This window comes from Silurus meridionalis, chromosome 28 (genome assembly GCF_014805685.1).
Source record: "Silurus meridionalis isolate SWU-2019-XX chromosome 28, ASM1480568v1, whole genome shotgun sequence".
NCBI lineage: Eukaryota > Metazoa > Chordata > Actinopteri > Siluriformes > Siluridae > Silurus > Silurus meridionalis.
Genome location: NC_060911.1, coordinates 7,006,715 through 7,028,711, shown reverse-complemented (window position 1 = coordinate 7,028,711; position 21,997 = coordinate 7,006,715). Strand labels below are relative to the sequence as shown.

At 38.8% G+C, this 21,997-nt stretch overlaps 1 protein-coding gene across 10 annotated transcripts in view; it reads right to left on the bottom strand.

Moving 5' to 3' along the window:
• Positions 1-21,997, bottom strand: part of LOC124381149 (multiple PDZ domain protein) — a 41,162-nt gene that overhangs the window by 1,862 nt on the left and 17,303 nt on the right. Inside the window, exons 14-48 of one of the 10 annotated variants that reach the window (XM_046842549.1) lie at positions 21,850-21,996; positions 21,592-21,762; positions 21,095-21,268; positions 20,293-20,502; positions 19,914-19,943; positions 19,424-19,525; positions 18,577-18,735; positions 17,556-17,903; positions 17,178-17,292; positions 16,842-17,040; positions 16,459-16,500; positions 14,003-14,098; positions 13,813-13,905; positions 13,082-13,259; positions 12,808-12,918; positions 11,542-11,616; positions 10,232-10,291; positions 9,840-9,911; positions 8,281-8,440; positions 7,844-8,040; positions 7,640-7,731; positions 7,400-7,475; positions 6,139-6,222; positions 5,043-5,117; positions 4,796-4,958; positions 4,553-4,698; positions 4,347-4,430; positions 3,271-3,464; positions 2,836-2,983; positions 2,617-2,703; positions 2,436-2,532; positions 2,307-2,344; positions 1,603-1,725; positions 1,354-1,458; positions 1,181-1,269 (exon numbers count right to left, since the gene is read on the bottom strand). In XM_046842549.1, coding sequence (XP_046698505.1) covers positions 1,181-1,269; positions 1,354-1,458; positions 1,603-1,725; positions 2,307-2,344; positions 2,436-2,532; positions 2,617-2,703; positions 2,836-2,983; positions 3,271-3,464; positions 4,347-4,430; positions 4,553-4,698; positions 4,796-4,958; positions 5,043-5,117; positions 6,139-6,222; positions 7,400-7,475; positions 7,640-7,731; positions 7,844-8,040; positions 8,281-8,440; positions 9,840-9,911; positions 10,232-10,291; positions 11,542-11,616; positions 12,808-12,918; positions 13,082-13,259; positions 13,813-13,905; positions 14,003-14,098; positions 16,459-16,500; positions 16,842-17,040; positions 17,178-17,292; positions 17,556-17,903; positions 18,577-18,735; positions 19,424-19,525; positions 19,914-19,943; positions 20,293-20,502; positions 21,095-21,268; positions 21,592-21,762; positions 21,850-21,996 — 4,340 coding nt within the window. The remainder of the gene's footprint in view (positions 1-1,180; positions 1,270-1,353; positions 1,459-1,602; positions 1,726-2,306; positions 2,345-2,435; positions 2,533-2,616; positions 2,704-2,835; positions 2,984-3,270; positions 3,465-4,346; positions 4,431-4,552; positions 4,699-4,795; positions 4,959-5,042; positions 5,118-6,138; positions 6,223-7,399; positions 7,476-7,639; positions 7,732-7,843; positions 8,041-8,280; positions 8,441-9,839; positions 9,912-10,231; positions 10,292-11,541; positions 11,617-12,807; positions 12,919-13,081; positions 13,260-13,812; positions 13,906-14,002; positions 14,099-16,458; positions 16,501-16,841; positions 17,041-17,177; positions 17,293-17,555; positions 17,904-18,576; positions 18,736-19,423; positions 19,526-19,913; positions 19,944-20,292; positions 20,503-21,094; positions 21,269-21,591; positions 21,763-21,849; position 21,997) is intronic. The other 9 variants (XM_046842553.1, XM_046842554.1, XM_046842552.1 and 6 more) reach the window with 9 other exon arrangements.

Sequence of the window (21,997 nt, the reverse complement as noted above, 5' to 3'; positions counted from 1 at the left end):
ATGATCTTTCTACAGTCTTATACACTCATTGAGTTTATGGAACCAGGAGCTACTGAGCAACTCATAAAATCGCTCAACATTTGAGATCATCACAGATCCAACACCAGCTTCTCCATGCCAGAGCCTTTAAACACTCAAAGAGGTCCAATGTCCAAACTCTACATGAAGTGGGTTCGGGATGTTTGCGGGGTCGGCATCTAAAAGGTCCTCAATCTTCATGAGGTGGGGACACGACTGGAGCTGGCGCAACCTCGGGATGCCTCGGGATTTAATACATTTCTAATTTGCTGGACAGAATGTACAAGGATTTCCCACCCACACCTTCTACTGCCAAATCATGTTTAAACGATTCTGCTCATGTTTGGCAGAACACATATTTTTGATCTGCTTTGTTAGCTTGCTTTTAGTGCATGAATCGAAAACCAGTCAGAATACGGAGTTTGTTTTTGTGGTAACTGGCGGCATTTCCTTTTACAGAAATCACAACTGCACCGCCCGAATACGTCATCTCTAGCAGAGGCATCCATATAAACAGTGTCAGATTACCCCTGGGTTTTCCCCTGCAATTTGTCTGGTGCATTTGGGGGCCAATTGCGTGCTATGGTGCAAAAATGAAAGGAATCGCAAAAGTATAAATAAAAAATCAAAACAAGTCACTGTTTTGAACTGTTTTTGCTCCAGCTTTTCTTGAATAGTCCGTCTTGTAAATGTACTTGTGAGTATAACTGTGACCAAATCACATTCTTCTCCTCTGTCAGTCATTATGGAGTGAAAAAACAGTTTGCTACAGATGCAGTTTACGGGCTCTGAATAGTGCGTTCTCTGACCGTCCAATCGAAAAGGATGCCGTTATTGTGCACCCGCTGCTCGCAAAACTCGAAATCTGATTGGTTAAAGCCACAGCTTCAAGCAACATGAACTGTATTCTGTAAGAAATGTTATGAAATGAAGAGAATTGACTATTGGTGATAACTGAATATTCATAGTCTATATTGATGGACAAAATTATATTAAAACGTTAAGTCAGTGATTCTGATCAGAACACAAGATTATCTGATTTGAACTTGTCATCTCTAAAGAATCCTAATTACCCTGTGTTAGCCATAATTAAGTTTGTATTCAAGATTTGTGAGTGTTCATAGATAGGTGTGTGTGTGTGTGTGTGTGTGTTCATACACACCCCAGGTCATCATGGAAGATGCTGCTGCTGGTGAGTCCAGATGTTTGATCTAGAGCAGGACCTGTTACTGTGGTATCACCTCCGACGACCTGCGAGCAGATATGAATCAAACATGAGTACTGCATTGAGGCACAGATGATAATGTGGTTGAACTTGTCTGTGTGTAAACGCACCTGCAGGCGTATGGTTCCAGTGGTGGTTTTTAACAGTGACACAGCTTGGCTATGGGCCATGCCTTCTGTAGATGTGTCACAGATTGATATGATCCTGTCGCCAACCTGTGTCACAGAAGCAATGTGAGAATGTGAGAGTAGTGGTCAAAAGCATGGACTAGTGCAGATGCCACGTATTGAGAAATATAAACAATACAGACTTAAATGGTATTCTCCCATTTAAACACACACACACACACACACACATACTCTGAGTTTCTGTGTCTGTGCAGCCAAACCAGCTGGGTTCATCATGGCGATGAAGATAGGCACATCACCCAGAGGACTGCCCACTCCGCCTGCTATGCTTATTCCTAGGGACTCAGAGGGACTCTGAAACACACACATACACACACACACACACACACACACACACTCGTCTCTAAGGTCAGTGTAACTTGGTCCTCAGTAGTTCATTTCCTTTTCTTTCTTCATTTCCTTTCCCTTCATTCTTTTTTCTCCTCCCTTTTATCCATCCATCCACCCTAGCTTTATTACTCACTTTATATCCTTACTTTTCTTACTTTTTTTCTTCTTTACATCCTCCCTTACTTTTCTCCTTTCCTGTTCACTGTCCTTTCTGCGTTCCTCCTCATTCGTCGCTTAGGGTAGTGTAACTTGGTCCTCAGTAGTTCATTTTCTTTCCCTTTTTTCATTTCCCTTTTATCCATCCATCTATCCATCCATCCTTCCTCACTTTATTTCTTACATTATATCCTTATTTTTCTTTATTTTTCTTCTTTACATCCTCCCTTAAATTTTTCCTTCCTACTCTTCCCTTTTCTCCTTTCCTGTCCCCTGTCCTTTCCTTTGATTTTATTCCATTCCCTCTGTTGTTTTTCCCCTTTTTCCTTTATTCCTTTTCATTTCCCTCCGTTTGCCATCCATCCATCCATCCATATTATAACTCTCACCTTGCAGAGCTCCAGAGTTCGGAAGTCTTGGTCCAGTGCTGAGAGAAAATACAGAACATGTCTAAGTATATAATTATCTTTGCTGTGCAAGTATTCAGATCTTAATCTGAGGATTGTGTTTCTGCTTACATTCCTGACTTCTGAAGTTGTCCTCATAGTCTTCTTGTGATTTGCCAGAACCAGTGAAAGACAGCTGGCTGGCTTTAAAGCTTCCACCTTCGCTGATCTACATGCACATAAACAATTTCTTTCTAAAAACTAGGTTTTAAAAAAAGTGGTTCAAAGAAATAAAGAAATAAAGGCTTCCCACCTGACTGCCCTGAGACAGGCGTCTCTCTGAGTGGAACGGCCCTGCCTTAAAGCGAGCCACCTCCAGTGTGATTGGGCCGACACAACACTAAATAAACACATAATGCAAAATTGTGTCTCGTGTCCACTGCAAATATCTTGCACTTATTACATTTTATGTAGTTGTTCACAAATACACATTTCCGTTTTAAATAAAAATATAAAGCATTTGGTTGATTACCTTCAGCAGGGCGGCAACGGACTCCTGTGTTGCTATGCGAACATCTTCACCATTAACAGACAAAATCTGATCTCCCTGCAAGAGCCGGCCATCACTCTCCACGATGCCTCCCTTCACAATGTCCGACACAAACACACCGGTATCATTCCTGTAGCAGGGGGGAAAATGAAAGATGTGAGCATTTTTGAGCTTTCACCAGTACTACTGTAGGTCTAATATGTGCATATTAATGCGAGACATCACAGATTAAACTGGGAAGTCGCTTATTTAAAAGGTTGTGACCAGATTACACAACAATTGTTGTGGTAATGGTTTATATACAGCAGAAGCTGTTTAAATGGTATAGATTTATTTGTTGTTATGCATCGATATATGAGTGAATGAATATAATATATATTTGCTCTATAGTTAATTCACTATAGGCCACATTAGTACCTTCTTCCAACGATACTAAGTCCAAGGCCTTGGCCTGGTTTCTTCTGCAGCTCCACTGACAGAACATCCCACAGCTCTTCCTCTTTATACTGCGCTTCATCACGGAACACAGTCAGACACACTCGCTGTGGAGTCTGCCTCAATACATTTATTGCTTCATCATGGGATGCTGTACGCAGGTCAATACCGTTCACCTGAAGAGATGAGAGAGAGTCAAAAACCTCAATCATAACCAGTAGTCTATATGCATGCTTCTCCGTATCACCATGAAACAATGGTGCATGTAGGCATATATAGCAGATTTATGTAGAAAGATATTATATGGGCTGACTGACTTTTTTCTCAGATTTTCCAACCCCACGTTTTCCACCACCTCAAAAAATAGTATAAAATGCTTCAGGATAAAAAATGGCAAATTTATTGCTCTAAGTTCAGAAAGAGAAAATAAAAGTGTGGTTGTGTTAGCATTTAAACTGACGCTTTAATTTATTTGCATTAATGACCTAATTGTTTGTTTGTGGTTCCTTTAAGTGTATGGTATGAACTTTATTCTTAATAAAAAAAAATCATAAATAAAGATGAATAAAAAACACTAACAAATTATATAAATCCTGCCGTTCACTGCACCCCACCTGTCATGTCTTTACTCTCCACTAGAGGGCCCCATCCCACACTTTGAGAACTACTAAACTACACCAACAATTATATGCCTAAAAAAATACTATATAGACAAAAGTAAAATTATTTTTTGGAAATCTTATTCTACATATATTTACTGTCATAATTAACTTCCATTTTTCTGGATTTTAAAGTGTAGAGATTTGAGCTTTCAGCCACAAGAGAGATCAGAGCTCTATAGCAGGCATCTCAATATCTTTCACTCCTACCCATCCAAACCATATCCTACTAAGGCTCATTGTATTTTATATATTTCTTAAATATATCTTTTATGTATTTTACTTTGATTGCGATTTTCAATTTTTTTTTTTTTCAAACTTGTGGGTATCTTAATAATCATTCACATTTTCGCTACATTAATATAATGTTAAAGGTTAACACTTTTGATTGAAATTTACCTCTAGAATCTGATCTCCTGCCCAGAGTCTTCCATCTTTAGCAGCAGCACCTTCCTCATACACCTCATGAATTATTATAGCGCCCTGTGAAACATTTTGACGTCAACACTGATGGATGTGACACGTCCCATCGCTTCTGCTTTCTTACACACCAGTATACTTATATACATACAACAACATATATACATAATAATAACAGCCTTTACCAGCAGTGTGTCACAGCCACCCACAATGCTAAGGCCGAGTCCTGTTCGTCCTTTAGAAATGTCAATGGTAGTCTCACAACCAGGGATTATGGGGCAGGTCACGGGATCGGAAGCCAAGGTCGCAGGGGTTGATGATCGGCTGGAACCTGAAAAAAACCATCACCATAAAAATAAAGAAAATCAATAACCGTAAATTTTAGGTGAAGTTTTCAACCATGAAATGTTCATCATTCATTTCCTCACTCTTGATTGATTCCATTTCTGGTGGTGTCAAGGACAGTGGTATGCTAGTGACCACCCCTGGGTCTGATAGTCTCCGTGTCTGACTGGCTGATATTAGGGCGTGGCTTTCTGTACAGAGAGTGAGCTTCCCTGAGCTCTTTGCTTTGCTCAGTAGTGATGTTACCTGCAGCACAACAAAGCGAAATCTCTTGCAGTTGACAAAATAAATCTATAAATAGATATATTCTATAGATGATGTGCATGTTACCTTCTCTACAGAGAGGCCCTGCGACACTTCATTGTCTACTACCATCACTCTGTCTCCTGGCTGGGTATTACCCTCCTGAACACACACACACACACACGGCTTATTTATTGTAGCAAATGTAAAAATCTCACACATAGGTTCTGGTGTCGAAATTGACAGATAGACTTCTAGCTCAGTTATATAGTAGTATGTTAAGAATGTCGAGTGTAGCTTCTAAAGGTGGGTCAGATTTGATAAAGACACACAGAAATGCCTTTTAGATTTGAACGGCACTTGTAATACTAATAATACATTTGTAGTTGTTTTTAATGCTTAAAAGTAATTAAAACTTTGAACTGGTTTCAGCTGATACTCAATATATATCAGGATTCAGCATCAGGTTTAAGAAAGAATAAATGCCATTTTCTCATCTCTAGATAAATGCTGTGGTATACGTGGTGGTATCAAAACGTTTCGAGACTAGTGTTGTAACACGCCAACAGATGGCAGCACAAGGCCGCACACGCGGTCACAGGGAGCGCCGACCTCCATAAGTCAGTGTGCTGAAAGGGAGCTGTGCAACCGGTGCTATTTTGACCACATGCGCTACCACGTCTCCGATTTCATCATGGATAGCAAGTTAGACGAGGAGATACCGGGAAGTCTTTCGAGTAGCTCAAACTCTGAAAATGTCGAAACCATTCGCAGCTTGTGCAGGATGGTTTTCGGGGTACGATCCAGGAACTCCGTCAGCGTGTCGTGGATGACCCGTCTTTCACGTCAATGTACGAGCCTGAGATGAAGCGACAGTCTGCACAGTGGAAAAGCCCTTCATTTATACGACGGAATAATGCGAGGCAGGTCCGCAGCTCGACCAAGTGAATGATCATCCTTTTTTTTTTCGGCCACAGCGTCAGACCGTGTTAGTCTTAAAACGTTTTGATACCACCTCATATGTTAGGTACCTAGCCTTAAACCTAGCCTATATTGCAAGTGCTAAAAATTATAGTGCAAAACTATAAAATTCGCAAGAAAGTTTGCACATTAACATAGACAAATATTACCAATCAACTATCTTGTTCAAATAAATGTTGTATTAGTGTTGACTTGCCAGTACCATTGCAGCTGCTCCGTCTTCTATAACATCCTGAATGATCATGCCATTCTTGTCCTCCTCACTAAACACCAGCCCTCCGTCTTCCTGATTTGCATTTAAAGTAAGAAAGGCTGATTGTGAACAACATTCTAATACAAAGAAGAGATGAATGTATTTACTGTTGCCTTGTGTGTAACGTATAGTTCAACTTGCATAGTTGTAAAGTTATACTTGTGAGAACAATAATAGCAGTGGAATCTGCACTCGCCATTTATACACACTAAATAGAAGCACGGTTTAGGAACGAAAAAAAATAGTAGTTTATATATATATATTTTGTGTTCCTAAAGTCATTATATAACTTTACAAGTATTGTAAGGCATAGTGTGAGTGGGTGTGGATGTGGTATGCACAGTTGCAAATGTATGAGGGTGGTTGCATTCATGTCAGAGAAAAAACTTCTAGAGTGCTTACAAAGAAGTAAAGAAATGAAGGAGGAATATGAGAAAGAGACACAGACTGTGACTCACCCCGGGTAAGAATATGTTCTGGACACATTTAGACATGTCAGTATCAGACAGTAAGAAGATGACAGAGGAACATGTTTGATACTGTGAGAGATTAAAAATAGAAATTCTCACAGAAATATTTTTTTTAAAAGAGTCTTATATGTATGTATGTATGTGTATATATATATATATATATATATATATATATATATATATATATATATATATATATATATACACACACACACAGTAATCCCCCGCTTTCCCACGGTTCGATTCTTGCACCCCCTGGTTTATCGTGGAATTGTGTTTGCCACATAACTAATTTGTTCGGCTGATTTTCCCGGTCTCTTGGATAGCAGGATAGACCGAAAAACTTATACGGAATGGTTTTTATGGGGTTTTATGGTGAAATAATTACATTTATTAATAAAATTTAATTATAACATGAAGTACAATTATAATGCAGTACAGTACTGTATACATAAAATAGCATTTTTGGGGTGCTGTCCGTTTATCGCGGTTTTTCGGTTTTGGAATGTAACCAACGTAAACGTAACTGATCATTCACGCAGCAATCCACCAATCAGGGTGGAGCGCACGCTCTGTTTTAAACTCGTTTTGATCGGCACTTGGTGTATCTACTTATCACCAAAATACAGTTCAGCTTTAGTTCAACAGCAAGCAGAACATTTTGAGAGGAATAAACACAACACCTGTGGTCTTATTTGCACGATACTTTTACTGGAATATATATATATAACTCTAATTACCTCTGGTTGTGTGTCTAGGATGTCTGCTAGTTCTTTTGTTGGCATGACAGCCATCTGGGTGAGAGACTCTGTATTTCTGAAAAACACAGACACAAGTACAAATATAATATAAGACTCTACAGTGATATAGATTTTTTTTTTGGAAGCAATATTGATTTATTTAAACATAAAAAAGTTACAAAAAAGCTTTTTTTAAAACATACACAATCATATAAGCATTTTCCATTTTATCTGACTCACCTAATGAAGATGATTTTGACTTTGGATGGTGCGCTCTTGATGATGGACGAGGCATTCTGATGGGAGCGCCCATACAGAATCTGACCATTGATCTGCAAAACAGTGACAAATACGAATTTAAAAAGGCCGTGCTCCTCTAATAGTCTATACTGCATCTTAATCAGCAAGTAACAAAGTTAAAAAAATTGCGATCTGAGGTCTCACCTCCAGAAGCTCATCTCCTATAATGATGCGTCCATCTCTTCCGGCTGCTCCATTGGGATCGATGCCTACCACGAAGACACTCATCCTTAAGCGATCCCTGTTCCCTGCCAGACTCAGGCCTAAACCACTCATGCCCTTCTCCAGCTCGATCATATGCAACACACCAGGCAGTCTCCCATAACGCTCGACCACCTTTTCTGCATAAAGTAAGAACATCTCACTGCAGGCTGTGATATCAAACACTGACTGATATATTTTACAGAGTTTTATAAGTTATGGCTGTATTTTTGGTAATTTATTATTTTAAGGCAAATTTAGTTTGGCATGTAAGTTTAAAGTTCAGAGAAGGTTTAATTTTTTTTTTAAATGTGTTATTTTACTGTGACCACACTGCCCTCTGGTGGCAATAAGCGTGTCATTGCAGACACATGACTTACTCCAAGTGTAGCCAAACTCATCTTCCTCTTCCTCCACTGTGTCATGAGGAAGCTTGTTATGATCAGGGATCTCGGTCAGCGTGTCCGTGTCTGTCTCGCCTATGCGTGGCACCGAGAGAAATGGCATCGTCGGAGAAATTTTCCCTGGCTCTCGATTCAGCTGCCAGTGCAAAAAAAGAGGAGATTAAATAAACGCTATATACTATATACTAATACATTTGATCTTTTTCTTTAAATACAATTACGTGGAAAGAACGTAAGAAAAAAATTAACTTTTTTAAAAACAATAATCATGGATCTGATCAACTTTTTTTGACCATGATCTCGGAAAGGCAGCTCTGATCCAAACAGTTTTGAAGAACCAGTGTCATTCAAAATATACTGCCCATGTGGTGAAGATGAACACACCACTGATGTGTGCGTCAATTAAAAAGTACAGATCAAGCAAGCAAAATCATTAACAATCAAAACAGCCAGAATAAACAAGGGCAATTCCACAGTTATACACACTGATGGAAATACATTTAACATGGACACTTGGCTATTCCATTTGTATTGTGGTATTATTATTAGTAGAAAATACACGTCTCAAGCCTATAACGAATAGCAACTAGGCTGGGTGAAGTCCACCGTGTGCTTCCAATGAGCCGTATGAATCAAATAACCACATCTATTTATATAACTGGTGTTTGTGTTGCATCATAGTTCAGTGCAAGACTTTCAAAGAGCTCTCCACCCTCATCCACAAACACTGGGTCTGAAGAAAACCCCACAAATGGTGGGCTGCTCTGACTGACAAAAGAGTGTGTGTATAATCTAAAAGACTATGGTCATATACATATACTCTCTCAATGAGCCATAGGAAACTAATAATCACATGATCATATACATAAACTCTTTCATTTTCCTTAGTCTGTTTAAATGTACTCAACTAGAATCAGTGTCATTGCAGCATGCTATATTGTTACATTAGCTGCTATGCTTAAGTTTAGTCTTTAAGGTTTCAACTAAACCATGACCTGCTATTCGAATCGCAAGATTCTCCAGATATTTATCATAATTACTGATTCACACACAGCTTGTTAGGCCCACTGTGAGAACCCTGGCATGTTTACTGTTGAAGGTTCAAGCTCTAGCAATTAGTCTGTACTCAGTGTGTTTGACCTTGCGTGTTTCCCTGTGGTATGATTTTTGAATTACCTCGTGCGCTTTGCCTGTGTTCGTGTTTCGGATTTTTGTTATCAATAAACCACCGCGTACGAATCCTCAAAAACCGCGAAATCAGCCGTGCGTTCAATATCAAGGAGTACGCCACAGCCATAATGATTAAAAAGTTTCGTTTGCAGCACAAGTAACTGGAAATTGCCCTGTGATCTGGCAACCTGATCTCAGAAATCACTTTACAATGCGTATCAAAGTCGCACGCAGAAATGAGAAAAGCTGCAACGTAGCTGGTTAATTTCTTTACACTATATAGATGTTATATGGAGTGAGAACACACACACACACACACACACACACACACACACACACACACACACACACACGAAGGCACAAACCTTAAATGGAGTAGGGGTGAAAGGGTTAGTTGGGGAGAGACGGAGGAAAAGCCTACTTTGACTCTCAACATCCTACAGAGGAAAGAAAAAGAGCAAGCAGCACCCGTGAGGGAGACAGGAAAAGAAGAAGTGAAAGAGAGAGAGAGAGAGAGAGAGAGAGAGAGAGAGAGAGAGAGAGAAGAAGAGACACAAAGACTACAAATAGAGGACACACTGATATATGCATTGCTTTTACAAAAAAAAAAAAATCTATCAGCAAAACCTTTAATTTCAGTCTGTTTTAAGCGTTTAAACCAAGACATATGAAAAACTTTCCCCTTCGTTAATTTTCTAAAATCTAAAAAAGAAATCTAACCACAGCAATGTATTTCCTGTCACTCTAAAACACTGACCTTGTTATTGGGGTTCGAGAATCGCGCTGTTCTGCCCTCGACGGAGTCGGCTGCCGATGTCTGTTATACAAGTACAGTGATTAAATAAAAGAGGTGAAAGCACTTAAATATGTCTCGAGCAGAAAGAGATTCTTCATTTATAGCAGCTGCAATAACAATGTCGACGTGCCTCTCTGGCAGTATGTAACTCTCCAAACAAGGCCATCCAGCATAATTAAAGAGTTCTTTAATGGCAGACTGCTGGCAAGGAGTGGCTCCAGTGGTTTATCCTTCTTGTTTAGAGACTTTCAAATAATGAAGAGTTTTAGTGGCCATCTGTACAGAGACAGCTGCTGTGGCATGATATAGAGAGACTCACTGACTCCACATCTGGCCTGGGCCTTTACAAGCCTTACATTGAGCATCAAGTTACGTGACTTTTCACTGTAAATAAAATCTGAGATACAGAGAAATCACACTGCCAAATAACATTACGTGCTTTTTTGGGAACCGCTGGGAAAGTTGACAAATTGACGTCTCCTATTCGCTCGAACTGTTTTCCAGAATATTTTTCGCCGATATTTTATGGCACCTTCATCAACTTCATTTATGTCGGAAACAAAACAACCTCTACTGATGAAATACTGAGGTAAATTATTTTTTTAGAACAACAAAAAAGAGCTTGATTGCTTTTTACCATTATAGATCGCCAACGATATATATTTATTTCTATCTTGTTAGTTAAAAAAAAATAATTATATATATATACACTGTATATACGCAGCTGAAACTACTGTTATAGAAAGATTATCAGAAAATAAGTTGTGATAATGGAGTACATATCCTTCATCCAAGGATGAAACATTTCTATATGTATGGGTGTGGTCTCTCCTAGAAGACTCCACCCTCATTCATTCGGGGCCCTGAGAAAATGACTGACGAATGGCTAACTGAGTATGAAAATATAGATAAATAACAGGCTACAGCTCTGTGCCAAGTTTCAACCCAATTGAGCACTTAGGAGAAATTCTGGAGCAATCAACCTCCACCAATAGAGGCTATATTTATCTGTGTGTGTGTGTGTGTGTGTGTGTGTGTGTGTGTGTGTGTGTCGGTGTGTGTGCGCAAACTGAAATGAGTTTGATGACAGATCCAATGCCAATATAAAATATTGCACTTAAAGGGTTTGATCCTTCAGTAGATTACTTGTGTATGTTCATGACTGATAATGGTTATAGTGATGAATTCAGCATATAAGCCTTTTTTTTCCACCTATAAATTAGAAACATATTCACACATACAAACTTACACATACTCAGAGTTACTCTAACCTGCGGAGGGGTGTTTATAAAGCCGCCTGCTGCATTAGAGCTGCTGTTTAGCTGCAGAAAAGGAACAGGTGGCTTCTACAAGCACAAGACAGGATGTTAAGACACTCGTAAATCTGCAAACCTCACTACAGTGTGCAGGTCCAACAAATTACACCATGAGTGCATCTCAAAACAGGAGGAGGAAACAATTGGATTGGCTTTTTGGATAAAATTCAGAACTTTTAATTGTTTTAAAGGTTAAACATGAGCAGCAATAATGGATGCTTCTCTAAAAAATGATTTCCCTTTGTATAAATCCACGTTTATCATCTCTTCCTTTTGGAGCACTCAATAATAATTTGTTGTGCAATTTACCAGAACAGAGATGAATAAGAGATGCGGATAGATAAAGGAAATTACCCGAGGTAGAAAACGTGGAAAGGAAATTGCCTGGCATGCTAACAGAGGGAATTTTTAGACTGGCAGAATGTTTTATTCTACAGATAAACATGAAAAAAGATGTTACAGAGTTGGGTTGAGAAATTTGAAGAGGGATACAAAGAAGCAAGAGAGAGAGAGAGAGAGAGAGAGAGAGAGAGAGAGAGAGAGAGAAAGAGAAAGAGGGCTAATATGCTGCACATCAACCTGTGTAATCAGAATTAGGCCTTTGAGAGGAATTAACCACTTTAAGGTCAGGTTTATGAGTTCAAAGCACGCTCTAAACTCTTTAGAAAAGCTAAAGTGGACATATACTGTCTAATATACTTTAATTGTCCCGTTGATTCTAGTTCACCTGCCAGTAGACCACTCCAAACCTGGAAGACCCCCAAATGTTCTCCATTAGTATAATAAGTGAATTAGAGGGGTCATGACATACACTTTTAACAAAAAAACTTTAGCTTCTCATTAAGCTTACCGTTTTTTTGGAAAAGGGTAATGATTTAAATGCTGAACGTGCACACACACACACACACACACACACACACACACACACACACACACACACACCTTCCAAATGGCAAGGACTACTACATACATTTAACTGCAATATGTAAGAAGATATATCTATATATATAGATTATATATATATATAATCCGATGTTGAATAAAAGCATGACAATAAAAATTAAATAAAGTTGAACCATAAACATATTTAATAATTTAATAATAAACATATTTGACTGCATTCAATTAAGGTTGTTTCGGGACCCTTTAGTTTCTAGAAAGATTGCAGGACCAATAATGAAAACCATGCATGTGTGTGTTTGTGTGCATGCATTTACTAACCCTAGGCCTGTGGATAATGCTCTGCACCAGAAATACAACAGGGTTGCCAGCTTTACGAATGGCTTCTACAGCTTGCTCATGACTGGCATCTAGCAGATCCACACCGTCCACCTGAAACCCACGATGTAATGTAAATGTTAAAGCATGTAACATGTTTACTTTGTTTCTTTTTAAAAAATCAGCTTATAATATTAGACTAACATTAGAATGCATAAAAGTGTGTGTGTGTGTGTGTGTGTGTGTGTGTGTGTGTGTGTGTGTGTGTGTGTGTTACCTGTACAATTCTGTCTCCAGTTTTCAGAGTTCCGTTGCGTCCTGCAGGGCTGTCTTCAAGGATATGCTTGATGAAGATGCCACGCATCACTTCACCATTGCTCAGACGACTGCCCATGCCCCGGCCACCGACAATGCTGATACCCAGAGATTTTCCTGGCTCCCTGTAGAGCTCCACCCTTTACACACACAGTGTTCTTTATGTATATTTGTATGAATGTATGTATGTATGTATATATAGTAGGTTTTTGTGTGTGTGTGTGTATATGTGTGTGTGTCGACCGAAAGTGGATTTCACTATACCGATAGCTTGGTTGGATCATACTTGCCGATAACCGATCATTCAATATTTCATAAAATGGATACAAAAAACACTAACACACCATGAAAAATAGTGAAAATTAGTCATTTTAAATGTAAAAATAAAACAAGTACTGAATAATGAAAATGTGCTAAATGTAATAAATATAAATATAATCATTCTATTAATGCATATCGAGGAAAATGTAAGATATTCAACCAAACTAAAACAAAAAGTAACACTCCAAATAAATAAAAACAGTCACATTCCAAATTAATAAAAAAAGACTGTATAATGACAACAGACCAGGCGAAACTTAGATTCCAGCAATAAGATATCGGTGCTGATTAATCGGCTAAACTGGGGAATCGGTCGACCTCTATGTGCGTGTTTGTACTATATTAAGTACTGGTGTACATGTGTGTACTCACTTCCTCGGTTGGTTCCAGCTGCTGAAGTTTGCTGTTTGTAGAACGCTTTCCTCCCCTTCACCGTCCTCCCTCTCAGGAAGCTCACTTAAAGACCTGAACATGTGTCAATAATCGATTGACGTTCATTATGTTGAAGCGATGATTTATTTTTTTTTTTTTTAGTCAATGCGTTTGTAATAAATGTAATTACCCTGGTGTGCTTAATGTATCCACAGCAACGGCATCATCCTTGGCCTGCTTAAGAGCCTTGTAGTCCTCTAAATACTCAACTGGTACATAGGTAATGCTGTAAAACACGGACAACGGCATCATTCAAATCAACCTAACACTTGCACACATATACAGTCGTCCCCATTTATCGCGGTAAAAACCGACCGAGAAAAAGGAATTTCCGAGATAAATGGGCGCCACCAAAAAATCCAGCTGTACAATGTAGATTTTCAGCATCCCAGCACCTCGATTTCACACACGTGATCGTGATCTCCTAAAACACACTGTACGGTATTTTAGGTATACTTTTACTTCATTTTATAATTAATAACTATATTTTTTATTAATAAATTACCTTAATTCTGCATAAAACTCAATAACAAACAATTTTGTAAAAAAAAAAAAAACAACATTTTCTTTGTCTCGGATAAATATATGATACACTATATGGTATTTTAGGTATACCTTAACTTCATTTTATAATTAATAATTTTATTTTTTATTATCAGATTATCTTAATTCTGCATAAAACTCAATAACAAACAATTTTGTAAAAAACAACATACATTTTTCTTCGTCTCGGGTAAATATATGTTACACTATACGGTATTTTAGGTATACTAAAATACCGTAATGAATAATTGTTTTTTTATTAATAAATTACTTTATTTCAACGTAAAATCCCAATAAAAACAATTCGTTATAGGTTTTATGAGTTTACGCATATAAATCGAGACCAATTGCAAAACTATGTAAATAATGTGGCAAATTGAAAACCGCGATTAAGTGGGACCGTGAGATTCGAACCGCGATAACTCGAGGGACGACTGTATAACCCAAACACAGAACACACACTCTCTCAAGTACCTTTCATCTATTAGATATGTCATCGTCATGAGTTTTAAAATAAAAGACGGTGAAACTGGTTATTTATAGTGATCATTGTATTTTCGCTGAATATTGTATTAGAGATTCAATTCTAACCATAAAACAATTAGTATTCATGGTCTGAATTCTAAAACGTTTTTTGCCGATCACAAAGCGATTTCTAAAAATGTTCCTGTGTAAGAAATTTTGGATTTGCCAAGATTCTCTTGTCATGCCAAATACATGTATTTTCTTTAGTCACGTAAGGAAAATCACAGATGAATTAAACAGCCACTTTGGTAAGAGGACTTGGTTAAAGAATTAAATGAACAATCGACTGTTTTGGAAAACATTTATATTACACGGAAAGATGACAGATCTAGCAGAAGGGAATCACATCTCATTTGAATGGTGAAGCGTAGCATGCAAACACGTGTCGTGACTAAATGCACTGAATGAGAGTTAATCTGAAGGAAATAATGCTGGTTTTAAGAAAAGGAATCAGATGTAGTCTAAGTTCAATGAATTAGAGTTAAGAAGGTGAAAAATGAATCAAAGTTAAGAAAATTAGATGGAACAGGGCATGAGTTAATTTAGGGGGAAAAAAATTGTCTTTGTTAAGAAAAGAACAAGATGAATTGGATTTGATAAAAGCGTAATTAATCCGAGTTAAGACAAGGGAAATGAATCGAAGCAAATTGAACTGAAATCAGAGATGATCAAACAGCAGGTTTCAGTTGCTTGTTCGTGATGAAATCAATCCTATGAGCGCAAACGACTCACAAAGCATATTAATAAAAAGAGTGGCGTACGAGGATGCCATCAGACACACAACTGCATGCTAGATGTAAATGAAATATGACTAGAGTGTAAGTAGCTGCATTTTGGCAACGTGATTATCCAGATATGAGCAGCAGAACCCTCGAGTTACATTTAGAAATTAATCAGTATGAGTGTTAGGACTTCCTTAGAGTAGTTAATCAGATTGCTCATTATCTGAAGGCAAAACCTCTGTCATATGACCCTATAAAAGATACAGATAATGTTTATCATTAGATAACACTGCAATATAAACTCTAGTAGTTTAGACTAAGTTTATGTAAAAAAATGTTTATCCTTCTTAACACATAGAAAAAAATTGTGTATGATTTTTACCCTTAACTATAAGTTACCATATTGGCAATTAAGTTAGGGTCTTGTGTTTTCTGTCTGTCTGTGTGTACTGTTTTTCGTCTGCACTGTTTGCACTAGGTTGCACTTTTTTTTACTTTATGTAGCTTCATGTTATGTGTTGTAGCTCTATGTTGTTTAGTGTAGCACCAGGTTTCTGGAGGAACGTTGTGTCGTTTTTACTGTGTACTGTGTACCACTGTGTATAGAAGAAATGACAATAAAAGCCTTTTGACTTGACTTGACTTGACTTGACTTGATTTGACTTGAGGTGTACAGAATGTAAAAAAGAAATTGCTCTACTAAGATGGATAAACAAAAAGAATGAGTTAGCCATGCAGTGAGACAGACAGAGCCAAATCAATATAAGTGCACTCATTCAGAGTTAAACATACTCACATATAAAAAGGGCAGAGCTCCTCTTCCGGAGCGAGTGATGATCTAGAAATGTGGAAATCTGTTTAAGTGCTGCTGATGTTACAGGTGCTTTTAGTCAGCAGCACTTGAACAACTAAAGTGTGCTTCATGATTCAACCAATCCTCTTGCAAAGTCAAAGAAACCGTGAAAGAATAAAGGCTTCTGCATCTGCGGTGGCGTTACCACTGGTCACACAAACTAAAACTAATCATAAAAGAGTCTGGAGTAAAAGTTTCTGAATTCAAATAATACAAGAAAATTCATTTGACTTCAATGTGTACAGTTTTACAAGGTGTGTAGATAGAGTAAAGATCGCACGACCACGTCTGCAAGGCTTTGGGAATATTATGCATTTCTTTCTTACCCCATGTCAGATCCAATGAGTGAGTGTCTGCGCAACATGGCGCGTGCCTGCGCGTTGTTTAGGTTCCCGGTCGATTCACCGTTGATGGCGAGAATGAGGTCTCCGACACCTAAACGTCCATCTCTGCTTATGGCCCCGCCGTGAATGATACTGCGGATCAGCATTCCCACACCATCCTTCACCGCGCTCACTGTCATACCTGTAACAGTGTTAACACTCACTTGCATCACCTGTATTACTGGTAAACACAAACAAGTCTTGATGCTGTACTGGATTTTATATAAAAATTAGGCACGGATTTTATGTAAAAGTCTGAGAACTTAATAAACAACAAACCTAAACTTGAGTTGCCCTTGACAACGGTGATGGTCCTCTCAAAATTGCTCCCTGGAGTCATTTCTTGTTGATCGGTTTCTTCTTCTGGAGTTTTATCCATTGGGAAATCATCCTCCTGAAGGGTTTGCACAGAGACACAAAATCACACCAGGAAAAAAAATCTAAACACAAAAATTACTGCTCAAGGCAGGGTCATGCAGTCCAGAGAGAGAAAGGGGTGAAAACTACCTGGAAGGCTCTCAAGTAAACAATTTTAATGGGATGGGTAAAGACAGGAAAAGAAGGAAGGATTGTAAAGAACAGACCCGTTTTATCTTTTCGTTAGTTTGTGAAAATATAATTGCGTTGTAAATATTGTAATCCATTGTAAAGTTTTACCTCCTCTTGAGAAGCAGCAACATAACAACCGTCATGCGCTCGCCCTCGGATCTCTGGCAGGATTGGTCTCTCTGTCTCTCTGTATAATGTTGTTATGAGATTCTCTTCTGTACAAGTGGAAACAGGGTTTGCGCTGCAAAGCCCGGCTTTAGACATCAGTGGGTCCACTGGGTCTATTTTCTCCGAATCGTGTTCCATAAATAGATTGGAGGGAGTGGAACCAAGTCTTCCAGTCCCTGCTTTAAGCCGTACAGATGTTTCCTCCTCATCCATGGGAGGAAATTTCTCTCTGATTTCAGACACCGCCATAAAAGGGTATTCCATGAACGAATCCAGGTGAGCGTTTCTCTAGATAAGACAACACATTAACTTTATACTGCAACCAATGCAAGCTTCATGATCCCAATTACGACCAAATGTGAGGCTGATAATCTTCTAATCAACACCTGGACTAATGATGTAGTGAAGTTTGTTCACAAACCAATGGAGGATAAATGACAATAATCACACAGGCCAAATATCCCCATTACTAACTCTGGCAGCATTTCAGATGGCTATAACACAGCCATTCCTCTAACTGATTCAGCAAAGGCTCTGCACTAAATTTCAACAGTAACCGAACCCACGAGGACCAATAAAGTCTCAAATAAAATCAGGGTTGATGGGCCTTGCTGCAATATAGCCCAGAATGTCGGCACAGAGAGCCATTATACAGGAGACAAAACGCCAGGCTGAAGTGGTTCTTGTGAATGGGAGGTGGGAATAGGCTGCTTCAGATAATGTCATTCAGTGGGTCATGGGGGTCGTTTGGGTGAGAGAGGGATAATTTGGAAAGGGGATTGTGGCTTTCAAATGATGATGCACTAGCTGATATGTACCCCAGAGGACAAAGTGGGCGGCCTGGAATTACAGGGGAATGGCTCTATCAGGAAAATGGTAGGGTTACTAATGAAAAGTGTATAGAAAATTAGCAGCTCTACACATTTGTTTGTGCTAAAATACTTTACACGGCTATTAATACCTGAGGAGTGGAGGCTTGTACAGCCGTCTGAGAGGCGAGATCTCCACTGCAGGTGCTTCCATGTAGAGCGATCATAGACGCCTGGAACGTGTCGTCTTCCTCGCTGTCGTAAGGACGATCGAACTTCTCGCCGGACAAGTCCGCATCGCTGGTGTCGATCTGAAATACGTCAGTCGTGCTAATCAGAATCTTAAGCAGGCATATGCTCTGTCTTTCTCCTTATGTCAAAGCATTTGCTTTTTTTTCATATAGATGAAAATGATCTATTTGCACAGTGGTGTTTTTGGTTTTAGTGTTGTGCTGCTAAAGCCTCTGTTGTCCAACACGTTTGTTTTTACTTCCAGCAAAGTTGATTTTTGCCTTGCACTAGTAACTTCCTTCAAACTAGCAGAAGAGCAGAAAATGTCTTTCGCCAAAGATTTGACAGTAATTCGAATCACAGATGCTCGAGGTAATCTAAAAGGATTAATAAATTACACAGTTGTCCAAGAAAAGCATGTGATCCTCGACATCGTGACGTTCTCTATAAGGACAAAGGACTTTGTACTTTAAATTTTTTTTTTTCTTGGTAGCAGGAAAGGCTGCCTTTTTGATTTGTTTTTTTTTTTTGTAGAGAAAGAGACCTATGCGGAAAGTGAGAATAGGAACATTCCTCCACAAAATGTTGTTTGTATAAAAAAATGTTGTTATTTGAACTATATTATAACTTATAACTATATTATAACTTCAGACTGCTATCAGTACTCTCCTTCATTGATGATTGTTTTCAACAGCACAGTCTTGAAATGTATTATCACTTCATGATAAAAGGATTATAGTAACAGTAACATGTCCCAAAAGCACTGACCAGTACTGGCACAGCGCGGAATAAGACTTCTTCCTCCTCCTCCTCCTCCTCCTCCTCATCTCTCTTCATCCGCGACAGAGCCGAGAAGATGGAGGAGGGAGTCTGCAAAAAGAGCGCTGTAAAACTTTTCAGAACAATAAGCACATGTAGAACTCTTCCTGACAAAACCGGGTGTTTAATTTGTTAGATTGCTCTGGATTTAGAAGAATTATTTGATTAATAGTCATGTTTGATTGAGTAAATTAGTAGTGCAAGGCATGTTAGGAGGAAGACTAATTCCAATTGTGATCACTGACTGCTGATTTGTGTTCAATTTGATTTGGGTTATTTGTTATAAATTTCGAATGAAAATGTATTAACGCTGGATTTTTCTCTTCTTTTGAGCTTCAAAGCGTTGCTATCACTTTAGATGAACTTTAGCAAAACTGCAGTTCTGAGAAAGGCTTTAGGAATGTGAAGTTAAATATTGGCAATGCAGATGACAACCCACCAGTTGCATAGTCCTTGAGAGAATGAGAGTCTGCATGTGTGTAGGGAAGGAATGCAAAAATGACACCACAATGAAAAGCGGTAATGGCCTTCGAAAGATTCAGAATTTTAAAAAGTGTCAAACATGCACAATTTAGACTGGGCTTTTGCCGAATAATGCATGCATATCGACTTTATTTTTGTTCGACCGAAGCAAAAACACTGAGTTTACATTTCAGGCGCATGCACGGCTCTGAAAGCATGAAATATTTAAAGAACCAGCAGAAGAATCAGGTTACTGAAGCAAAAGCCTCTAAAGCAGAAAGAAGCATGCCCATACGCACCTACAAACACACAGACGATTACATATTAATAGTCATAAATAGCTATTTGTGTCTTACAGGTAGTGGTTTGGCTACTCCGATGTGGACTGTGCCTAAGCTGGCCCCCTTTAGCGCCTGTACTGCCTCCTCCAGAGTAGCACTCTCAAGATTCATGCTGTTGACATACATCAGCCGGTCTCCTGGCAACAAACGTCCGTCAAGTTCAGCCACACCTTCAGGCACCAGAGATCGGATCACGATGACGGTCTTAGCTGGGTCCATAGGGTCCTCGATATGCACAGTAAAGACATGAATGTAATTCAAAATCTTAGAACTATCGATCATTAACGCTTGTTTGACATCAGATGGAAACCAGACAGATGGATATCTGTGTTAATACAAACATAAGAGTGTTTGCGCATGTCCATGATTCTAGTAAGACCCCATTTGTCGTAAAAGGACTCTTTGTAAAAAAAATTTAATAACGTTAGCTGTAGGCATCCGGAAAAAGAAAAGCAACATGTCCATTCTTTTCGATGTTTATGTACCTGTAACTAAAATTTTGAGCCAAATTCCCACCAAGACCATGTTCAGCACATCTTAAACCTGTTTTATTCAAACACGATCGACACGATTTATTTTTTTATGAGATTTTAAATGCCCGAGAAAGAACACACCACATCTTCTCCTGACCTGTTTACACGGCTTATTCCTGTCTACTGTCTACCCAAAATTCAATGTACTGCTCATTAGCATGTTTATAACATGTATCTCATTTCAGACCTCGCTTAAATCAGAATTATAATCTTTCCGACTAGACATAACTATTCGAATGCTGTATGATCCACTACAGCTACTGTGACTCGAATCTTTCTCTTACCTGGTAGTCTAGGATGCTAAAACCCAGTCCACGTTCTCCTTTCTCCAGCTCGATGTCTTGAATCTCTGACTCCCACATCGCTAATGAAGTTCCCCCAGTATTTTCTGGCATGGTATTTCTTGGGCTTGTCTCTGATTCACCAGGCATGAGGAAGTCCTCAACATCATCAAAGTCCTAAAAAAAAATAAATAAATAAATTCACATAACAGATTTGACCTACTATTTACGGACGTAAACAACAATAACCAACAAAATAATCTGGATCATTCTGTTCTATTGTTTCATAACTGGTGTCTTGTCACTCTACCCTCGGTGTCAGTGTCTCTGCATTAGGGTTAGGGATATAATCTGTTCACGGGTATAATCTGATGTAATCCATGTAAAGGCGAAATTAAACTGGGATGAATACGCATGCACGGCTCCTGTAAAATCGGTCCATACTAAAATGCACTAGTTATTTAGTAGTACTTAGTAATCCAATTAAAATTAAACAATACCTTTTCTATTGACTTTGTAGATATTTCTTCCAGCTCAGGTTGATCGGTTTGAGCGTCCGTAGAGGGCAAAGGAGCGGGCCTACAGCAGACCATGTGCACGTACACAGGCAGCTCCTTCAGAATGCCCACCACTTCTTTATGTGTCTCACCTCTAAGAGGTTTACCATTCACCTACACACAAACGAGCGAGAACACTGCCGATGTCAGTAATGAACATGAGAATCTGAGCGATGTTCATGGTTTTGAGTGGAACTGCACCTCCAGTAGTTCATCGCCACTGAAGAATTTTCCAGAACGTCCCACAGGTCCCTCGGGTAAAACCGAGCATATGTAGTGGTGACCAGCGCTTGCTTCCAGACTGATTCCTAGTCCACTGCTTTCAGTACATTTCTCTACCTGTACCACC